Genomic DNA, 17957 nt, shown 5'->3' with positions numbered 1-17957 from the left:
AAAAAAGCATAACTGATATGCTAAGAAAGGAAAGACAATGGAATCATATTAAATGCTCAATTAAAACCACAAAAGGCAGGAAAAGAGTGGAAGACAAAAACAGGAACAAAGAATAAGGGCAACATATAGAAAACAGTAACAAATATGGTAAATATTAATCCAACTATATCAGTAATCACTTTGAATGTCAATGGCCTAAGTGTACCAATTAAAAGACAGATTGTCAGAGTGGATCAAAAACACAACCCAACAATATGCTGTCTATAAGAACCTACTTGAAATATATAGGCACATATAGATTAAAAGTAAATGGACGGAGAAAAAAATACCATGCTAACACACAATAGGAAAACAGGATTAGCTATATTAATTTCAGTCAGAGCAAACTTCAAAGTAAGTAAAGTTATGAGGGATAAAGAAGGGTATTACATAATGATAAAGAGGTCAATTCTCCAAGAAGATGTAACAATTCTTAACGTGTATATACCTAGCAAAAGAGCATCATTCATGGATGGTAGGAATACAAGATGGCACAGCCATTTTGGAAGACAATTTGGTGGTTTCTTAATAAACTAAACATACTCTTACCATATCATCTACAAATTGTACTCCTTGTTATTTACCCAAAGGAACTGAAAACTTACGTCTACACAAAACGTGCCCATGGATGTTTATAGCAGCTTTATTCATAATTGCCAAAACTCAGAGGCAACCAAGAAAAGTCATCCTCAGGAGGTGAACGGATAAATAAACTGTGGTACGTCTAAACAATGGAATATTATTCGGTGCTGAAAGGAAATGAGCTCTCAAGCCATCAGAAGATATGGAGGAAACTCAAATGCATATTACTAAGTGAAAGAAGCCAATCTGAAAAGTCTACATACTGTGCAATTCCAACTATATGGCCTTCTGGAAAAGGCAAAACTATGGAGACAACCAAAAGATCAGTGGTTGCCAGGGTAGCAGGGGATATGAATATTCAGAGCACATAGGATTTTTAGGGCAGTGAAAAGAGTCTGTATGATACTGTAATGATGAATATTTCATTATACATTTGTCCAAATACATAGAATATACAACACCAAGAGGAACCCTAAAGTAAATTATGGACTTTGGATGGTAATGATATATCACTGTAGGTTCATCCTCGGTTTAAAAAAAAAAAAGTACCATGTTAATAATGTTGGGTCATACGGGAAATCTCTGTACCTTCCTCTCAAATTTATTATAAAACCTAAAACTGCTATGTTCTTAAAAAAAAAAAAAAAAATTAAGTCTTTACCAAAAAAAGTTGTGGTTTCTTCATTTCTTCATTATAACATCATCCTTCATTCATATTATTCACTAAGGATAATCAAGACAGCTAACATTTGAGTGCTTGGCATGTGTGTTTCAGGTACTGTTTGAGTGCCTTATATATAATACTCAAAACAATTCTGACACAGGTACTATTATTATTCCCATTTTACACATTAGGAACCTGAGACAGAATGAACTTGACAAAGGTCATACAGCTAGGAAGTGACAGTGCTAGCACTTAGACCCAGGTAGTCCAGCTCATCACCATTATACTATGCTGCTTCTGCTTATTCATTCATTCACTCATAATTCATCAAATCTTTATTGAGCATATGGAATACACCAAGAGCTCTGATAGAAACATTTTCAACAAGGAAGATCTCAAAACATTTACCCAGGAAGCTACTAAAGGAAATGCTCCTTCAAAACCAGGAAATAAATAAAAGAGGACGCTAGTGGAGGAGACACTCCATCAAAAGAGAGAAGTAAACAATAAAAGATGAAGACCTGGGATCCAGAAAACAGAAAAATCCAGGGAAAAGGGGAAGAGAATTCCAAAGACAATGGTAAAGCATAATCCTAGAATGACATCTATGCGAGAGGCCTAGAGAACAACCAGTCCAGTTTAGAGATGAAGAAGGAAGGAGGGTTCCAGAGGGATATTGCTAAAAAAAACATGGGATTGATTACTTGATGCGCTTGACTGCACAGAGAAGACCTCTACTGGGCAATTTGAGGAAAGAATTGCAATAAGAACATAGAAGACCAAGAAAGAAAAAAAAAAAGAGGCCATTATTAACCTTAAGAAAAACAAAATGTTGTACCATGGTATGTAAATTGCATTATTCATAATTATATCATTTATTCATTCCCTTTCCACCCTTGCCTTGCTTCCCTGTAATCAGAGCAGACTTCCTACTATAGTGACCTGGGGCTTGGCCTTGTGACTTGTTTTAGACAAACGAATGTGAGTAGATGTGACACATGCTACATCCAAGGAAAGCTTTAAATGTATTTGTGGGGTCTGGTTCTGTCTGCCTTTATTGTCTGCCCCATATAGGGTCTATCCAGTGGGATTAGATCTCAGAATGAGAAGACATATGAAATCAAGATGAACTGAGCACAAACAAGGCTAGTAGAAGCCAGCAGAGTCTCAACTGGTTCCAAGGCTTTTGAAATATAAGCAAGAAATAAATGTTGTTAGCCACTGAAGTTTGGGGTTTTGTTTGTTTTGTTTTTGCTACAGCAAAAGCTGACTAATACACATAATACAGTCCATAGCTCAGCAACAAACAATATTTACATAGTCATAATAATATAGTCATATTATAATCATAATTGACTATGTTACATTATTATAGTATAATTTGTAATAATAATAAAAACACTGATATAATAGAGATGCAATCAGAAAACTGACACTAAAAATTGTGATATAACTATGTTAAGGGGGGGGGAGAGAGAGGGGGAAGATGAGTAAAAGTGCTAAATCCTAATATAACATAGAAGAAAATCAATAATGTTTAGACTTGGAAAATCAAGAGATACAAGGATATTATTTAGAATTATGTAGGTAAATTGCAAAAGAAACAACTAAAAGCACTGAAAGTTTTTGCCTCAAGGGAGCTAGAATCAAATGTGAGAAGGATGCAGATAAGGGAGTACATTTTTTGTTGTAAGACTTATAGTACTATTTGATTTCCTTTGAACTAGCTACACGTATTAACTTCATAAAAATCTTAACTCATGAGCACAAACATTAAAAACAACAATAAAATCAAGGGAAGCAATCGTGCCTGATTGACTAAAATAAAATGTATTCTGATCCTGAAAGGCAAAAAAAGAACCCAAGTGGGAATCAGAAGAGCCGGTGTTACTGTTTCACAATTTGGCTTCCACTTTTCTCTAGCGACATCTTTCTTGACTCCTTTCATTATTTATAGGAGAACAAACTTTACTGTAGAATTACAGTCTTACATTTTCAGTTCCAGATGTCACTAAAAATATATTACAGGAAAGATGCTGCCTAAAAGTGAGATAATATTAAGGGCTAACCTGTATAGAGAGCCCTCAATTAATACAGAAGTTGATCATCTACTCTACGCATCGTCTATGATCACTGCATGTCCTCTTCCTAACAATTGCCACCTTCTGGTCATTTTGATCATCTTCACTGCATTATCAAAGAATGAGAAAAATGATTAAAAGTGATTAGTAAATTTTGCTCCTTTTTAAACATCTATAATTCAGGGACAGTTTAAGCTCAATATGTGAACAGTTTTATTCACAAAATAAATAAATTAATAAGTAACATATTTTACAAAATAATTTAGTATAGGATCCCTTTAAATAGCGGGCCTGCATTTAAATGATTGGATTTACCAAAATTTTGACAGTTTTCTAGAAATACAGTTACTGGGCAAAGGACAATATACTTGTTTCAGGTATAATGATAGAAGATACTAAAGCTATTTATAAATATTTTTATATTACCTATAGATTTCACATAAATATGTTAATAGTCTCTCCCTTTAACATGAACAAATGTAAGTTATTTTCCTGCTGCAAGTTTCAGCTAGTAACTTCTATAATGGACAGAAATATGATGGATACAGACACAAAGTATCTTAACTGGGTGACACCATCTCATTTAGATATTCTGATATACTCTTAACCATAATGTAGTTTGAGTTGTAGTTCAGAGGCCTGCTGTGTAGAAAAAAAGCACTGGGGCAGAACAACAAAGCATAAGAAAATAATTAACAGCGCATGTTTTTCATACCTCTTCATCTTTCATATTCACATCCACGTTTTTTGATTTGAAGACTTTGGTTATATGGTCAATGTTGTTTTCCCTGCAGTAATCAAATATGTTTTTGTCTTCTTCCCTAATTAGAGTAAAAAAAAAAAAAAAATAGTGTTTGTCTTACTAGGTAATACATAAAAGTTACATATTTTTAATACAATCTGTTTGCTGCAAACATTAATGGAATCTGTTTTTATAAAGAATTTTACATGAACAATAGTGGATTTTCAGTAAGATGTAATACATCCAATCTCTGAAAAGACTAAAGTTCCTAGCAACTATAATTATAGAGAAGAGCTTCATCTGCTTTAACAAGTTACACTAGTACACTAATATAACATCTTGAGTAGATTTTCTCAGTGCTCTTTTTCTCCCCAGTTACTTTTATACACTGACAGGCACATATATCCTCTGACTCAGAATTTTCAATTGTAGCACTGCAGTGAGAAGGTCATTTACTATTGCCTGTATAGAGGTAGCAAATGATCATAGAGGTAGCAAATGATCAGGACATAGCTTGCTACTTCTCTTACAGAATAAAAGAATGGTAAGTTGGTTGCTATCCAAGTTTTTAAGAAATTACACACACACACGAACATATATACACACACAAACCAAAGTAATTTTCTTAAGGGAAAGATAATTAGAGCATCACAAAATTCAGAAGTCCTTCATGAGATAATAAAAATAAAGACTGGAAAGCACAGTATGTACGCAGCACTATTCTAGGCATATCAATGTACTAATTCACTTAATCTTATCCAACAGCTGCTTCACTTCACAGATAAAGAAACAGGTAAGGAGAGGTTATATGACCTGTCAAATGGCATCACATTTATCAAGGACTCAGATCAACTGATTTTGCATATAGTCCATTTTTCTACTATATCAAGCTACATCTCAATTAGTAAGCTGTAGTCTCTTCCAGAATCTAAAGCAGAAGTCCTTAACATGAGGTCTATGAGTTCTCTAAAACAGTATACAGAATTATCTGTGCAAATGCATAATGCATTTTTCTGACTGTGTTGGCAGTGGGTAGGTGGGGAAGGGAGAGGTAGCTTCAATGAGGTTCTCAAAAGGATCTGTGACTCCCAAAAGATCAGTAATTTGGAATATTAATAATGAAACTGTTCTACATTTTCTAAACAGGCATAAAATAATGCAATTTGAGTTTCAAACATTATAACTAGTATGTTCTACAACCTGTAAGGTCATAGCTTCCATTCATCAGAAAAAAAGCATCTGACCACAGGAGTCCTTCTATCTTAAAAGCCAATACCTTATACCCTATAAAAAGTTATTTCTAGTCAGAGTGATTAACTTAAAACACACTACTTTGACATTAACAGTCTAAGCCTTCCTTATGCATGTCATGTATTTAATTGAGCACCTACTACATGCAAGGCACTGGACAAGATTCTGTTGATAAGAGATGATAAGGATAAGCAAGAAACTTTGCATTCAATACATGTACAGTATGGTTGAGATGATAAAAATCTATATACCATTAATAAGGTAAAATTGGATCTTTAAAAAGGCCTATCAGAATACAGAGGAGAAACAGCCTGCTTCAAGCTGGAGAAAATGAGCTAAGTTTCCAGGAAAAAGATCATGTTTTAAAAAAAAATAGGGTCTCTTGAAAATGTTCATTTGCAAAAGAGAATATGCTTTTCCAGATCACTTATTCTGGAAGAAAATAGTGAGGTCTGAGGCCAAAACCCCTGAAAGGAGAAGTCTGATTTTTTAAATTAAGGCTGCATATAATAGTATTTTAGCTATATTTAACTATCACAAAAAATACTTTCTATGAAAAAGTGCATTCAGCATTCTGACTTGGGAAAGAGAGGGACCTATTGTCCTTCAATACAATAACAGAGACCCCTCTAATTCAAGAGGCAGAAACTTCAACTGTGAGAGAAAGTATTGCATCATTTTAAGTCATAATAAAAAATACACCACTCACCAATTGTTTTGGATTTGAAAATAATGGGGAGTTGGTGGTGGGGCACAGAAAGGAAAGTATGGAGGATCCTTGGGATGTAAGTTACCCATACCCAGTAAAATGCAAGGATATTTCAGAGATGAGAGGACCTTCCGTGTGGTCCTTTTTCCTTAATTCCAAATGTGCACGTACCCTTATGCCATAAGCAGTAAAAAAGTAAATATAGTACAAACTTATTTAAAATGTTTATATTGCTTAATATATTCTCAATGTTTCTTATATGTATCATTTATATCAATTATTTTGTTTTGGTATGTGAATTTTTTGGAGGTCGGGGCATTTTTTCATCTGTATACCTGCTTATCAACTGCAGTTTATCATTGCTAAGTATGTTAGGCACATAGAGGTATTTATAAAATACTTCAGGGTAGAGTACACAATGTAAATTAAATATAAAATGGGAAAGTCAATAAAAGTCACCACAAATGTGCTACAAAGCTGTGTGCCTAATATTAAAAAATATGAAGTAATACTCTTGGGCTTAGTTGTTAAATATAGTTATCTATCCCCACTTCAAGTTTTGACTATCTTACTTGCCAGCAACCAAGCTGTCTTTATACAATGTCACCACCTAGTGGCCAAAATGGAGAAACATCCGGAGCAACATCTTTCCGTTATCTCCTTTCTTGCCCCCAACAAGATTATGTACAATATACAAATCAAATTCTGTCTTTTTCCCTCTGTATTTCCCAGTTAATACAGTCTTCTACAGGCAATTTTTCTCTGTATATCTATACTTAAACAAAACAACAGGTGCAAACAAATTCAACCATTACCAAATATAGTACAGCCTTAATAAATGTTAGTGCCCTTCTACATCTTCTCACTTTATCTTCCCTTCTCTTTTGATTCTTACCCGGTTATCTTTTTCCTTCTCTCTGATGAATGTGAGTGATAAAATTATCATATCTACTCTCTACAGATGAGTATGAATTATTTTCATGATGCTACCCTCAAGAATGTTCCATATTATCATAGCACAAGACTCTCTTTAGATTACTCCAAATTTCCTAAAATTGACAGAAAATACATTTATCTGAATGAAAAAAACCACCGGCTTTCTTTGAAATTCTTTTGAAATATAAGGGCACACACTTGTGGAAGAGAGGGATGGTGTTTAAGTATAGCTGTCTTTCATGAGAATCACGGGAAGAAGAGATTCTTGCCCACTCCTAAAAATGCTATCTGCATCACTTTCTACAAAGACTGCATTTTCCTGTCAAAAGACTACTTCAGAGAGTTAGCCATCTAAAGTCCATTTAACTACTTTTCATCTACCTCACAGAATTAAAAAACACAATTATGGGGCTAGCTCAGAAATCTAACTATTTAATAGACACATTCAGTAAATACTTCAATTCAATTCATGTATTTATCAAGCAACTGGCAATCAGATATAAAAACAGTATTCCAGTAAATAGACAAAGAAAAAGTATTTACTGAATGAATGAAAACACAAAGAAGGGTAAGCCAATACTTACACAAATATAAACAAATGCCACAAATTCCTCAAATCAAGGAATGTACACCTGTGGGCTCTTGGGGTACAGAAAGACCCAAAAGAATATGCAGGAATGGAAAATTTTAAGAGAATCAATTTCAGCTAAACTTCTAAATAAACACATTCTTTCCTAAACTGATCTACCTGAAAAAGTTCCTGCGGTAAATATTTCATCGCCATTCCCCTTTTCAACATTCCTCCTGCTCAACCACTCTCCTAGTTCATAAAAGAAAAGCATACACCTCTCTCCATACTATGGTATACTTCTAGGAAACATAACCAAAAGACTTTACTAAGATTTAGCAAATGACTATTAACTAAATCTGTTACTCTTTTGCTTAAAAGTACTCTGTTTAACTAATATACAGTTGACCCTTGGACCGGCCCCCCACAGTCAAAAATAACTGTTAATAGTTAATCCACCAATTAACTTTACAATCAGCCCACGGTATCTGGGGGTTCTCCATCTGAGGATTCAATCAACCGTGGATTGTGTAGTACTGTAGCACATATTTCGTGAAAAAATGTAAGTGAACATGCCCAGGTCAAACTCATGTCATACAAGAGTCCATTGTGCTAGGAAAGGTTTGGGAAAAAAAATTAATCCCAGGTTGTACTTCCCCAAGGCATAAATTGTCCATGGTACCAAATAAAGGGACAATTTCGGTGAAAAACTGGTTTTGGGAAGCCCTCCTACAACTAAGGTTAGAGGATGGAAGAGGTGAAATAAAACAAAAAATACTTGATGCTAGGACTTCCCTGGTGGCGCAGTGGTTAAGAACCCACCTGCCAATGAAGGGGACATGGGTTCAATCCCTGGTCCAGGAAGATCCCACATGCCGCGGAGCAACTAAGCCCGTTTGCCACAACTATTGAGCCTGCGCTCTAGAGCCCATGAGCCACAACTACTGAAGCCCACGTGCCTAGAGCCCGTGCACCACAACAAGAGAAGCCACTGCAATGAGAAGCCCGCGCACCGCAATGAAGAGTAGCCCCCGCTCACCACAACTAGAGAAAGCCCGTGTGCAGCAATGAAGACCCAACGCAGCCAAAAATAAATAAAATTAAAAAAAAAAAAGACGATGCTGAACTCTGTCTCATTCTAATAAAATAACATTCATCTGTTAAATAAACTATTTTTAACATTAAGACACATTTCCAATAAAATTTTAAGACATGTTTCCAATAAAATTTAACTTATGCTTAATAATTATTTAACATAATGAATGTTGATCAGCTGTACAGAAATAAGTTATAATTCAAATGAGAAAAATTTAATGCTTAAAGCTTCTGCATCACAGAAAATTAAAATTTTAACAATTCCAACTTATATACATATTTCTGTTGCAAAGAATTGATAGTGTGCTAAGACTACACAAAAATATATTGCTTTAAAATAAAATTGTGTGGGAGAAGTAGAATTAAAGGAGAGAAAGGAATGATGTAAAATTTCTAACTATTAAAGACCTTATTCTATATTTTAAAATCAAGATCAGAATTTTATTTATTTTAATTAAACTTTCTATTTCAAGACAATTGAAATGTGCAGTTGTAAGAAATAATACAGAGAGCTGGTAGTATTTTCCCAGTTTCCCTCAATGGTAACATGTTGATGTGTTTTTAAAAATGGATTTCATTATAGTATTTAGATTCTATTGGATACATCTAAAACAGTAATCTGTTTATTTTAAAATTCCATTATTTACAAAATGCCAGAAATTATGCCCTTTGCAATTATTTAAATTTTTAAATAAAAATTTTAGATGCTATCATAAAAATATAAAAGGGAATAGTCTTACAAAATTTTCTTAGGAACTACATCAGCAAAAGTTTTTAAAATATCACTGCTCTAACCCAATATTCTATAAAGTAGAGGCCCAAACCAAGGAGTGGGCCATTCAACCAAGGATGATCAAAGAAGGTGTTACAGAAGAGTTGACATTACAACCTAGCCTTGAAGGATAAACTGACAACCCAGCTAAGTTACTGAAGGATCCCGAAGAACAGAAGAAAAGGAAAAGCACAACAAAATGAGGTGTTCAGGGGAACTGCAAGCAACTGGTTACGGCAGGGTGTTGGGAGATAAAGTTAAAGGGATAAGGTGGACAACAGATCACAAAGAACCTCCTTGGTACACTGCATATAATCTAAGTAACAAATGTTAAGTAACAAATTATTTGGGGAACAGAATATTTATCCACCTTCCAAAACTTGGAGTAAAGACTAGTAAAATTGTCCTCTTGAAGCTAAACAAACTAAATAAAAGCTACTAATGAGAGGAGAAAAGAATGTCTCCTAGATAACTTGAAGAGCTGCTTGATTCAGACACTAACCTTAACACATCTAAAAAAACAAAACAATGAGACAACTACCATGAGTAGGAGGTAGCAATGGTTAGCAATGAACCATAGGAGGAAGCAAAAATCTGTGAAGCCAATTTTGAACACTGCCCAAAAGAAACAGTTAATCGAAGGCAATCTGAGGTATTTCTCTGCTGGGAGACAGTCTGTTCTAGAGGCATCATTAGGACTTTGGCTAAAGCAAATCTAAAAATAATTCCCCTTCTCTCACTCTATTTAACATTCACAAATGGTCACCTGACTGTCTTTCTGGGTTCCTAAATACTCAGACTGAGGGTACACAGGGTATCAAAGCATTTGGATCACTATAAAGATATATATTGGTAAATAAATAAGCCATTTAGTTTACACATCAGTTTCAGATAAATTTTATTACTGCTACATTGTTTCTGAGGGTCTGGTCATCTATGTGCCTTTTATTTAGATCTTTGAGATTGAAGAATGGACCCTGACCTAAGGTAAATTCACCAAAAAGCCACTCTGTGAAGCTCCTTAGGAGCCAATCTTTCAAGGATGAAAGCCTGCACATGTCTTACAAAATTCAGCAGTACTGCTGGTGAATACTACTTCTTTGTAGGAATTCAAGTTCCTAATTTATTTGTTGGATGTGTGGCCATAAGTTGTCAATCAGAAGGGTAAAGGGTTATTACTCTTCTGTTCAAATACAATGTTAGGAAACAATGATATCATCTCACTGATCTCATTTGACTATGATTTCAAACATCCTACGATGTACGCCAGATACAAAGCACAAAGCCTAGTGTTGATTCTTTTTTATATGACCTTGATATACAGTTGGCCTTTGAACAATGTAGGTTTGAACTCTGCAGGTCCACTTATATGTGGATATTTTTCAATAGTAAATACTATAGTCCTACACATTCTATGGTTGGTTGAATCCACAGATGCAGAGGAACTGTGGATATGGAGGGCCAACTATAAGTTATACTTGGATTAACCCGCACCTTGTTCAAGGATCAACTTTATAGAGATATACAAAATCTTTATTTTATATATACACATATAAAATCTTTATATAATTTTTGATATGACTATAAACCATTAATATTTTAGAAGTTGAGATAAAATGTCTACAAAAAAATTAAGCTACCCTCTGTATTTTAAAAAAAAGCATGTTTTAATTTACAAATATAAAAAAAATACACGCATATTTTAATTTTACTTACAGCTGTTTCTCTCCCTGAAAGAATCTATTCTTACTCAAAGGTTTTTAAGGAAACTGGTGTAAGGAGCAAAACAGGTAAAGTCAACTCCTAACTTAAGGATTAAATAGTAGTCATAGTTGTCATACTTAGCATATTAAAAATCTCCACTTTTTTTTTAAAATTAATTAATTTATTTATTTATTTTTGGCTGTGTTGGGTCTTCGTTTTTTTTTCTTTGCGAGGGCTTTTTCTAGTTGCGGCACGCAGGGGCCACTCCTCATCGCGGTGCGCGGGCCTCTCACTATCGCGGCCTCTCTTGTTGCGGAGCACAGGCTCCAGACGCGCAGGCTCAGTAGCTGTGGCTCACGGGCCCAGTTGCTCCGCGGCATGTGGGATCTTCCCAGACCAGGGCTCGAACCCGTGTCCCCTGCATTGGCAGGCAGACTCTCAACCACTGCGCCACCAGGGAAGCCCAAAATCTCCACTTTTAATTAATGTCTAATTAAAATTTTAGATGTTAATATCACCTTGTAAAACACTGTTTTTGAGTCTCAGTCTTATCAAAGACCATAAATGAGAGTCTATACTATGATCCTCAGGTAAAATTTTACAAATAGCACCTCCTTTCTGAAACACTTCAGTCCTAAGTCCTGGAAGAGACAAAACACTGCTTCAGCAGTAACAATGCTCGAGAAGCCTAGCAATGAGATCAAAGCACTAAGGAAGTGCTTTATGTTGTTTGTTAAGTTGTTCTTAAAATAATTCTTGAAATCCTAGGTACCAAATAAACACCTAGAAATTGTTTACTAAGTTGGCATATTTCACTGCCAACTGGGTAAACACATATTTTTCTCATATTTTAACATCACTGATGGATCTTATAACCTTCAGCATCTTACAATTAATTAGTGACTTTTTTTTCCTTAATGGTATTTAAATAATGGTGTTCTAAAACCAATGGTGTTTTAATCAGTAAAGTAATAAGGTAGGTTCCAAACACACAGTGACAAATGGACAAGTGAATGATTGAGAGAATTCATATATATTGAATCACAATCCTCCCACTCAGAGTGTTACTATATCTGCACTTGGTTTCAGACAGTTATAGGAAATAACCAGTTGGTTTTACCACTTCCTATTATGTGGTAATGGCAACATCTTTCACCAAGTAATAACTGTTTTCAGACTGGGTTGTATATGTAGTGTATTTAGTTCTAGGACCATAAAATTCTTAAAAGCCTCAAATAAAAAGTTCTATTTACTATCTTACTTATGTTGATAAGGGTCCCTTCAAATGAAACCACTTACATTTTAAAATATTTTTCTCATATTTTTTCAAACGAGCAATGACAAAGGAAAGATCAATGCCCCAGGTACTTCTTGTAGATAACTTGTTATACTGGAAAAGTTATTTAGGCATAATTTATAAAAACACTAGTTACTAAAAATGCATTTTCACCTGTTAAAACCTGCTTAACTCTAAAAAAGTCAATTGAAAATTTCTGATACTCTAAATGTCCATGAGAAAAAACGTAGTTCAGTTCTGATCAATCCCTCTAAAACCGGTGCCCACATCAGAAAAATCTATAGAATCCCTTGGCTACAGAGATGAGTTACATTCTCAACCATTAAGGTAAGTCTAAAATCAATAAAAACAATTAATCTAAGGGAAACATCATCATCAGTATATTGATAAATGAAAGACTACAGTCTCTAATTTTACCAGTGAAGCACATTTTTAAAAACACTAAATGGAAAAGAAATTTAATTAAAAATGTAAACTGAAGATACTCACTATATTAATATAATAACAACTATCAAATTCAATTTCAATAATTGGAGATTAAAATGATTCCTCAAATATCTCAGAAGCAGTACAGTGTAGCAGTTAAGAGCAGAGTTACTAACCATGTGACCTTGGACAAGTAACCTAACCTCTCTGAGTCTCAGTTTCCTCATCTGTAAAACAGGGATATTAATAATACCTACATCTCATAGGATCATTCTGAAGGTTAAGTGGAATAATACATATAACACATGTGGTATAGTTACTAGCATACAATAAGTGGTCAATATATATTAGCTGACATTTTTATTACCTTAAGATTTTAGCATATATTTTAAGCTGGAGTCATTTTTCATATTCATATAACACTCTCCATCAATTTACCTAACAAATATTAATTGGACCTTCAAGGAAATAAAAATAGGCCAATTAGTTGGAGCAGAGTGAACAAGTGGGGAGGGGGAAATTGGCATTAGATGGGACAATGAGGGGCCCTGCAAGACATGTTAAGGATTTTAAAATTCTATCCTAAGTGCTATGGGAAATCATTACAGGATTTTAAACAGGAAAGTGCTATGAGATTTGAGTTATAAATCTGGGGAGGAGACAGAAAAGGAAGTGAGGAATCCAGTTTGTAAATTGTTCTGTAGTGTCCTGGCCAAGAGAAGATGGCTGTTTAGAGTAGTGATGGTAATGCAAAAGGCATGATAGCAGTGATAATGAGAAGCAGATGAATTTGGATTATTTTGAACATGAAGAAACAGAATTTCTGATGTGTTAGGAGATGTGAGAGAGAGACAGAGAAGACCAATACGACATATAGACCTAGGAATGACATACTTTACATGAAATACTGTTAAAAATACTTATCTAATGAATATATAAAATTTTATAGTAGGTAAAAATTTTAAAATAAAAAACCATGTAATTAATGTAATAATGCCTTTCTCACACAGAACTCAAACTTCAATAAACACCAGCATTTATTAATATATACAATGTAATCAGCAAAGACCTCATAAATTGAAAAGCAATGAAATGAACCAAAATTGCTTGCTTTCAGCATTGAGAGAATAGCTGGTAACAATTCAATGAGAATTAAGAAGATGACTTTTTCTATCACACAAAACTTACATCTTTGCTAACACTTTAAAAATATCTTTCTTTAAATATATCTGTAAAGCATTTTAGTAGGAGAAAACATTTATTTATATTATCTGTAACACATATAACCACCTTTTATTATAACATAGTATATCCATAACCATATGTGTCTTTATAATTGCACGTGCACGTATGCGCGCACACACACACGCTAAACACTTAAACAAGACTAAGTGCCTAGCATTTCATAGGTACTATATACGGATAAGGATATAAGAAAGAGAGAAGGAAAAGATTAGAAGGGGTAGAGTGAGGAAAAGGATGATGTGAAAGGAAAAAGAAAGAAGAGAAGGAGAGAGGAAGAGAAGATGATGGTTTTAGTTGACGAATGACCTCTTGTTCAGAAAGGGCTGTTGATCTGCAAACAGGTAGATTTGCCTATATGCTTGGTTGGCATCATGACGCTGAGCACACAGGAGCTAAATAAAGCACGCAAGAAAAGGGTGAATATGAGAGCCAGGAGACTCTTACAACAGTTATTGTTTATGTCAAGACCTGCTCATCCCAAGGGACCCATTTTCACATAATCTATAATTATCTCTTCGCTTTAATCGCCTTGTCATTCCTGAGGCTCTCATGGGCACTGGAAGAGGAAAAGCTCATTAACTAAACCTTTTCTCCTCTCTCCAGCCACCCATGGCTTTTAATTGCTTGGTGTGTTATTATCTTGGAGTGCAACTGGGATCATTTTCATAAGAAAGGGAGGTAGAGAGAAGGAAGGGAGCCATGAGTCCCTGAGGTATGCACCACAGACAAACCTTTGCTTTCTCAATTATTTATGCCAGCTGAGGTTTTACAGGCTGAATAAATCCATAACTCAAGTTCATTCTGAGCAGTCACATTCTCAAGGGGGAGTTGCCCACTTGCCTATACACACTTGTGCAGACCTCAAAGAATAACCAGAATGTAACAAGACATATGTCATCCATTTTATCACCTATCACCAAAGTGTTAACACAATGTTGATCATAGGCAACATGGTGAAACGGGGAAGGATTTCACTACTACCAGCCAAACAGATGGAGGGAAGCAGGATAATCTTTTTGGTGCTAAGGGCAGTGGTATCAATGGGACAGTAGTATACCAGAGTGACTCAGCCTACTAAAAGCATAAAAATCCAAATACTCAACTTTTTAAATACAAAATATGTGTAATACATACTCTTGGTGTTTCAGAGTCTTAAATAGATTTGTTAAAACAGGTTGTTAACAATGTGAAGCTCTGAATAAATAACTAAATGGAATTTTATACTATTTGATTCTATTAATCACATTAAACCATGTAAACTAAAGCTATGTGTAGCTTTTTCTCCAATCACATCTCTTTCAGGAAAATTTCAGAGTACAATTTATGTGTAAGTGACTGGCTTTTATGCTACTTTTATTTCAGTTCATATTTTCACCAAAAATACAAAATTAAAGCATAAAATTATCACTTTCATTCTAGTTTTTTATACTTACAGTTTACCATTTTATAATCAGGACTAGAGAGCAACCAGTGAAAAAATATTTCTAAAATATTTTCAAAATCTATTATGGTTTAAAAATTTTAACTTTATAAGTCAATGAAGAAAGCATCTCTTTAAAATTCTACAGGCTCTTGTGTCTGACCACAGCAGTGACCTCTGGTATTTTCTGCCAAAACAGTTCATTTGTCTCACAGAACAACTAATCAATTCCAGAGTCCATCAATCACTTTAGTTGTATACTGGTCTGGTCTTGCTTAAAGAAGGTCCAGATGGCTGCCTGTGTAAGTGGGATTAATAAGATTCTGATAGATTACATAGCATCAAACTACAAAATATAACAGGGAAGATCAAATGTTATTGCAGGGTGGGTTGGATACTGTACACGTTTCATTTGTTGTATTTTTAAATCATGTCCTAATTTCTCAATTTATGTGCCAACGTCGAGGTAAAACCTTCTCAGTTATACAAGTCACTGAAAGTGATTCCCTGTTAAGTGAGTCAGTATATGTAGTACAGAAGCGTTTGACTCTTTGCAAAGCCCTATTCTTATTAACCAGAGCTTTTTGTGCCAGTCTGCAGTTTAAATGAAACACAAGTGATCTCAAGACTAGAGTCACAAGATCTGTTACTCTCTTGTTTCTATAGTTCCAAACTCAGATCTAGTAGCATTGGTCTCCCTTCCCGGTTTGCCATATTCTTCTGCAAAAGCAAACAACCTGTACCTAATTCCATAGTTAGGTGCTTTTAGATACCACCATCAGCCCTGTGCCCTGAGTCTCCACTGTGGGGACTCTATGCTTAGTAACAATACTAATAAAACTAATAGTTACATAGTAACTTATTTTGTGCCACATACTATTCTAGGATGCCTGTGTATAAGTATTCATATAATCCACAAAAATGCTATATGAGAAAGCATAATATACTATAATCATCCCCATTTTATAGATAAGTAACTTGTCCAAGGTCACAGAGCTAATAAGAGATGGAACCACCATTTGAATTCCAGCAGGCTCCATAATTTTTTGTACTTAATTAGCCTCACCTTATATCTCCTCCATTATACTACAGAACAATTAAGTAGCTTCAGAATGAGAAATTGGTGTCAGGGCTCTGGAATATTAACACAGAGATCTGTACCTATGACATTATATTGTCACTTTCTGTGAAAGAGTGGAAATAAAGGTCAGAACCGAAACAGGCAGGGAGCAAGCTCAGAATTGGCCCCAGTGGCCCTTGGCCCAGGAACATTTACAATAAAACTAAAATGGGCCCTTAACTTATCACCTACAATGCATATTAGTCAGGAAGCTGCCACAACAATGGAGCCCAAGCCTTAGTAAAGGGGTTCATTAGATACTGATTTTCCTAACCTTCACAAATGTGGAGGGCTTCCCTGGTGGCGCAGTGGTTAAGAATCCACCTGCCAATGCAGGGGACACGCTCGCATGCCACAACTACCGAAGTCCGCGTGCCTAGAGCCCGTGCTCCACAACAAGAGAAGCCAAAGCAACGAGAAGCCCGCGCACCGCAACAAGGAGTAGCCCCCGCTCGCCCCAACTAGAGAAAGCCCGCGCGCAGCAATGAAGACCCAACGCAGCCACAAATAAGTAAATAAATAAATTTTTTTAAATGTGGAAAAAATTAGAAGTTTATATATTAAAGTATCCAAAACAGACCTTCAAAATACATTTTTATGTTCTTTTTAATGGTTCTATACAAGAAAGCTTTTCCTTTCATCCAAGTTTACCATTTGATGTTTCTAAAATTATAAAACCTGTCACTTTCACCTCAGCTGAACATTAATTCTGCCAAGAAACTGCAATTAACCTCAATTAAAGCACAATTTTCTCTTCGAAAAATAAAACACCAGATATTAAATTTCACCAAAGTACAGGCAAAATGTGATTATACAAACTTCAACAAATAGCCTGTTTTCACTGTAGTAACTGCATTCTTATACTTAAGAAACAATAGGGACTATATCTGGTCCTTCACTGGAATAAACGAACATTTCATTATACAATAACTTTTATCATGATCTAGTTTGTTATACTGGAATTGTTACAGAATGAATTCTCTAATATAAGAATATGACTAGTTGCTGTGATTTCTGATCTACTGTAGTAGTAACAAAACTACAGTTTGTAACTGAAAGACTTTCAGTGGCTCTCTCACATTCATGTTCCTTACTGTTTCATATCTTAACAATATGTTCCAGAATACAATGATTTAGAGCCTATCATAAGAAGACTAATACTTGGATGACTTAATGAAATAAGGCCAAGACTAACCAGTTTGGCCAATAGCGGAGGTTCATATTTCACTCAACCAATAAGGTTTATTAAACATACTCAAATGTAGATGCCCAAAATACCAAAAACATACTATTCAAACGTGAAGAA

At 34.9% G+C, this 17957-nt stretch overlaps 1 protein-coding gene across 2 annotated transcripts in view; it reads right to left on the bottom strand.

Moving 5' to 3' along the window:
* Positions 1-17957, bottom strand: part of ACBD6 (acyl-CoA binding domain containing 6) — a 239009-nt gene that overhangs the window by 135165 nt on the left and 85887 nt on the right. For both annotated transcript variants that reach the window (XM_061185660.1, XM_061185659.1), the window contains exon 5: positions 4082-4187. In XM_061185660.1, coding sequence (XP_061041643.1) covers positions 4082-4187 — 106 coding nt within the window. The remainder of the gene's footprint in view (positions 1-4081; positions 4188-17957) is intronic.

This window comes from Eubalaena glacialis, chromosome 3, assembly GCF_028564815.1.
Source record: "Eubalaena glacialis isolate mEubGla1 chromosome 3, mEubGla1.1.hap2.+ XY, whole genome shotgun sequence".
NCBI classification, from domain to species: Eukaryota; Metazoa; Chordata; class Mammalia; order Artiodactyla; family Balaenidae; genus Eubalaena; species Eubalaena glacialis.
This window is presented reverse-complemented; position numbering and strand designations above follow the sequence as displayed.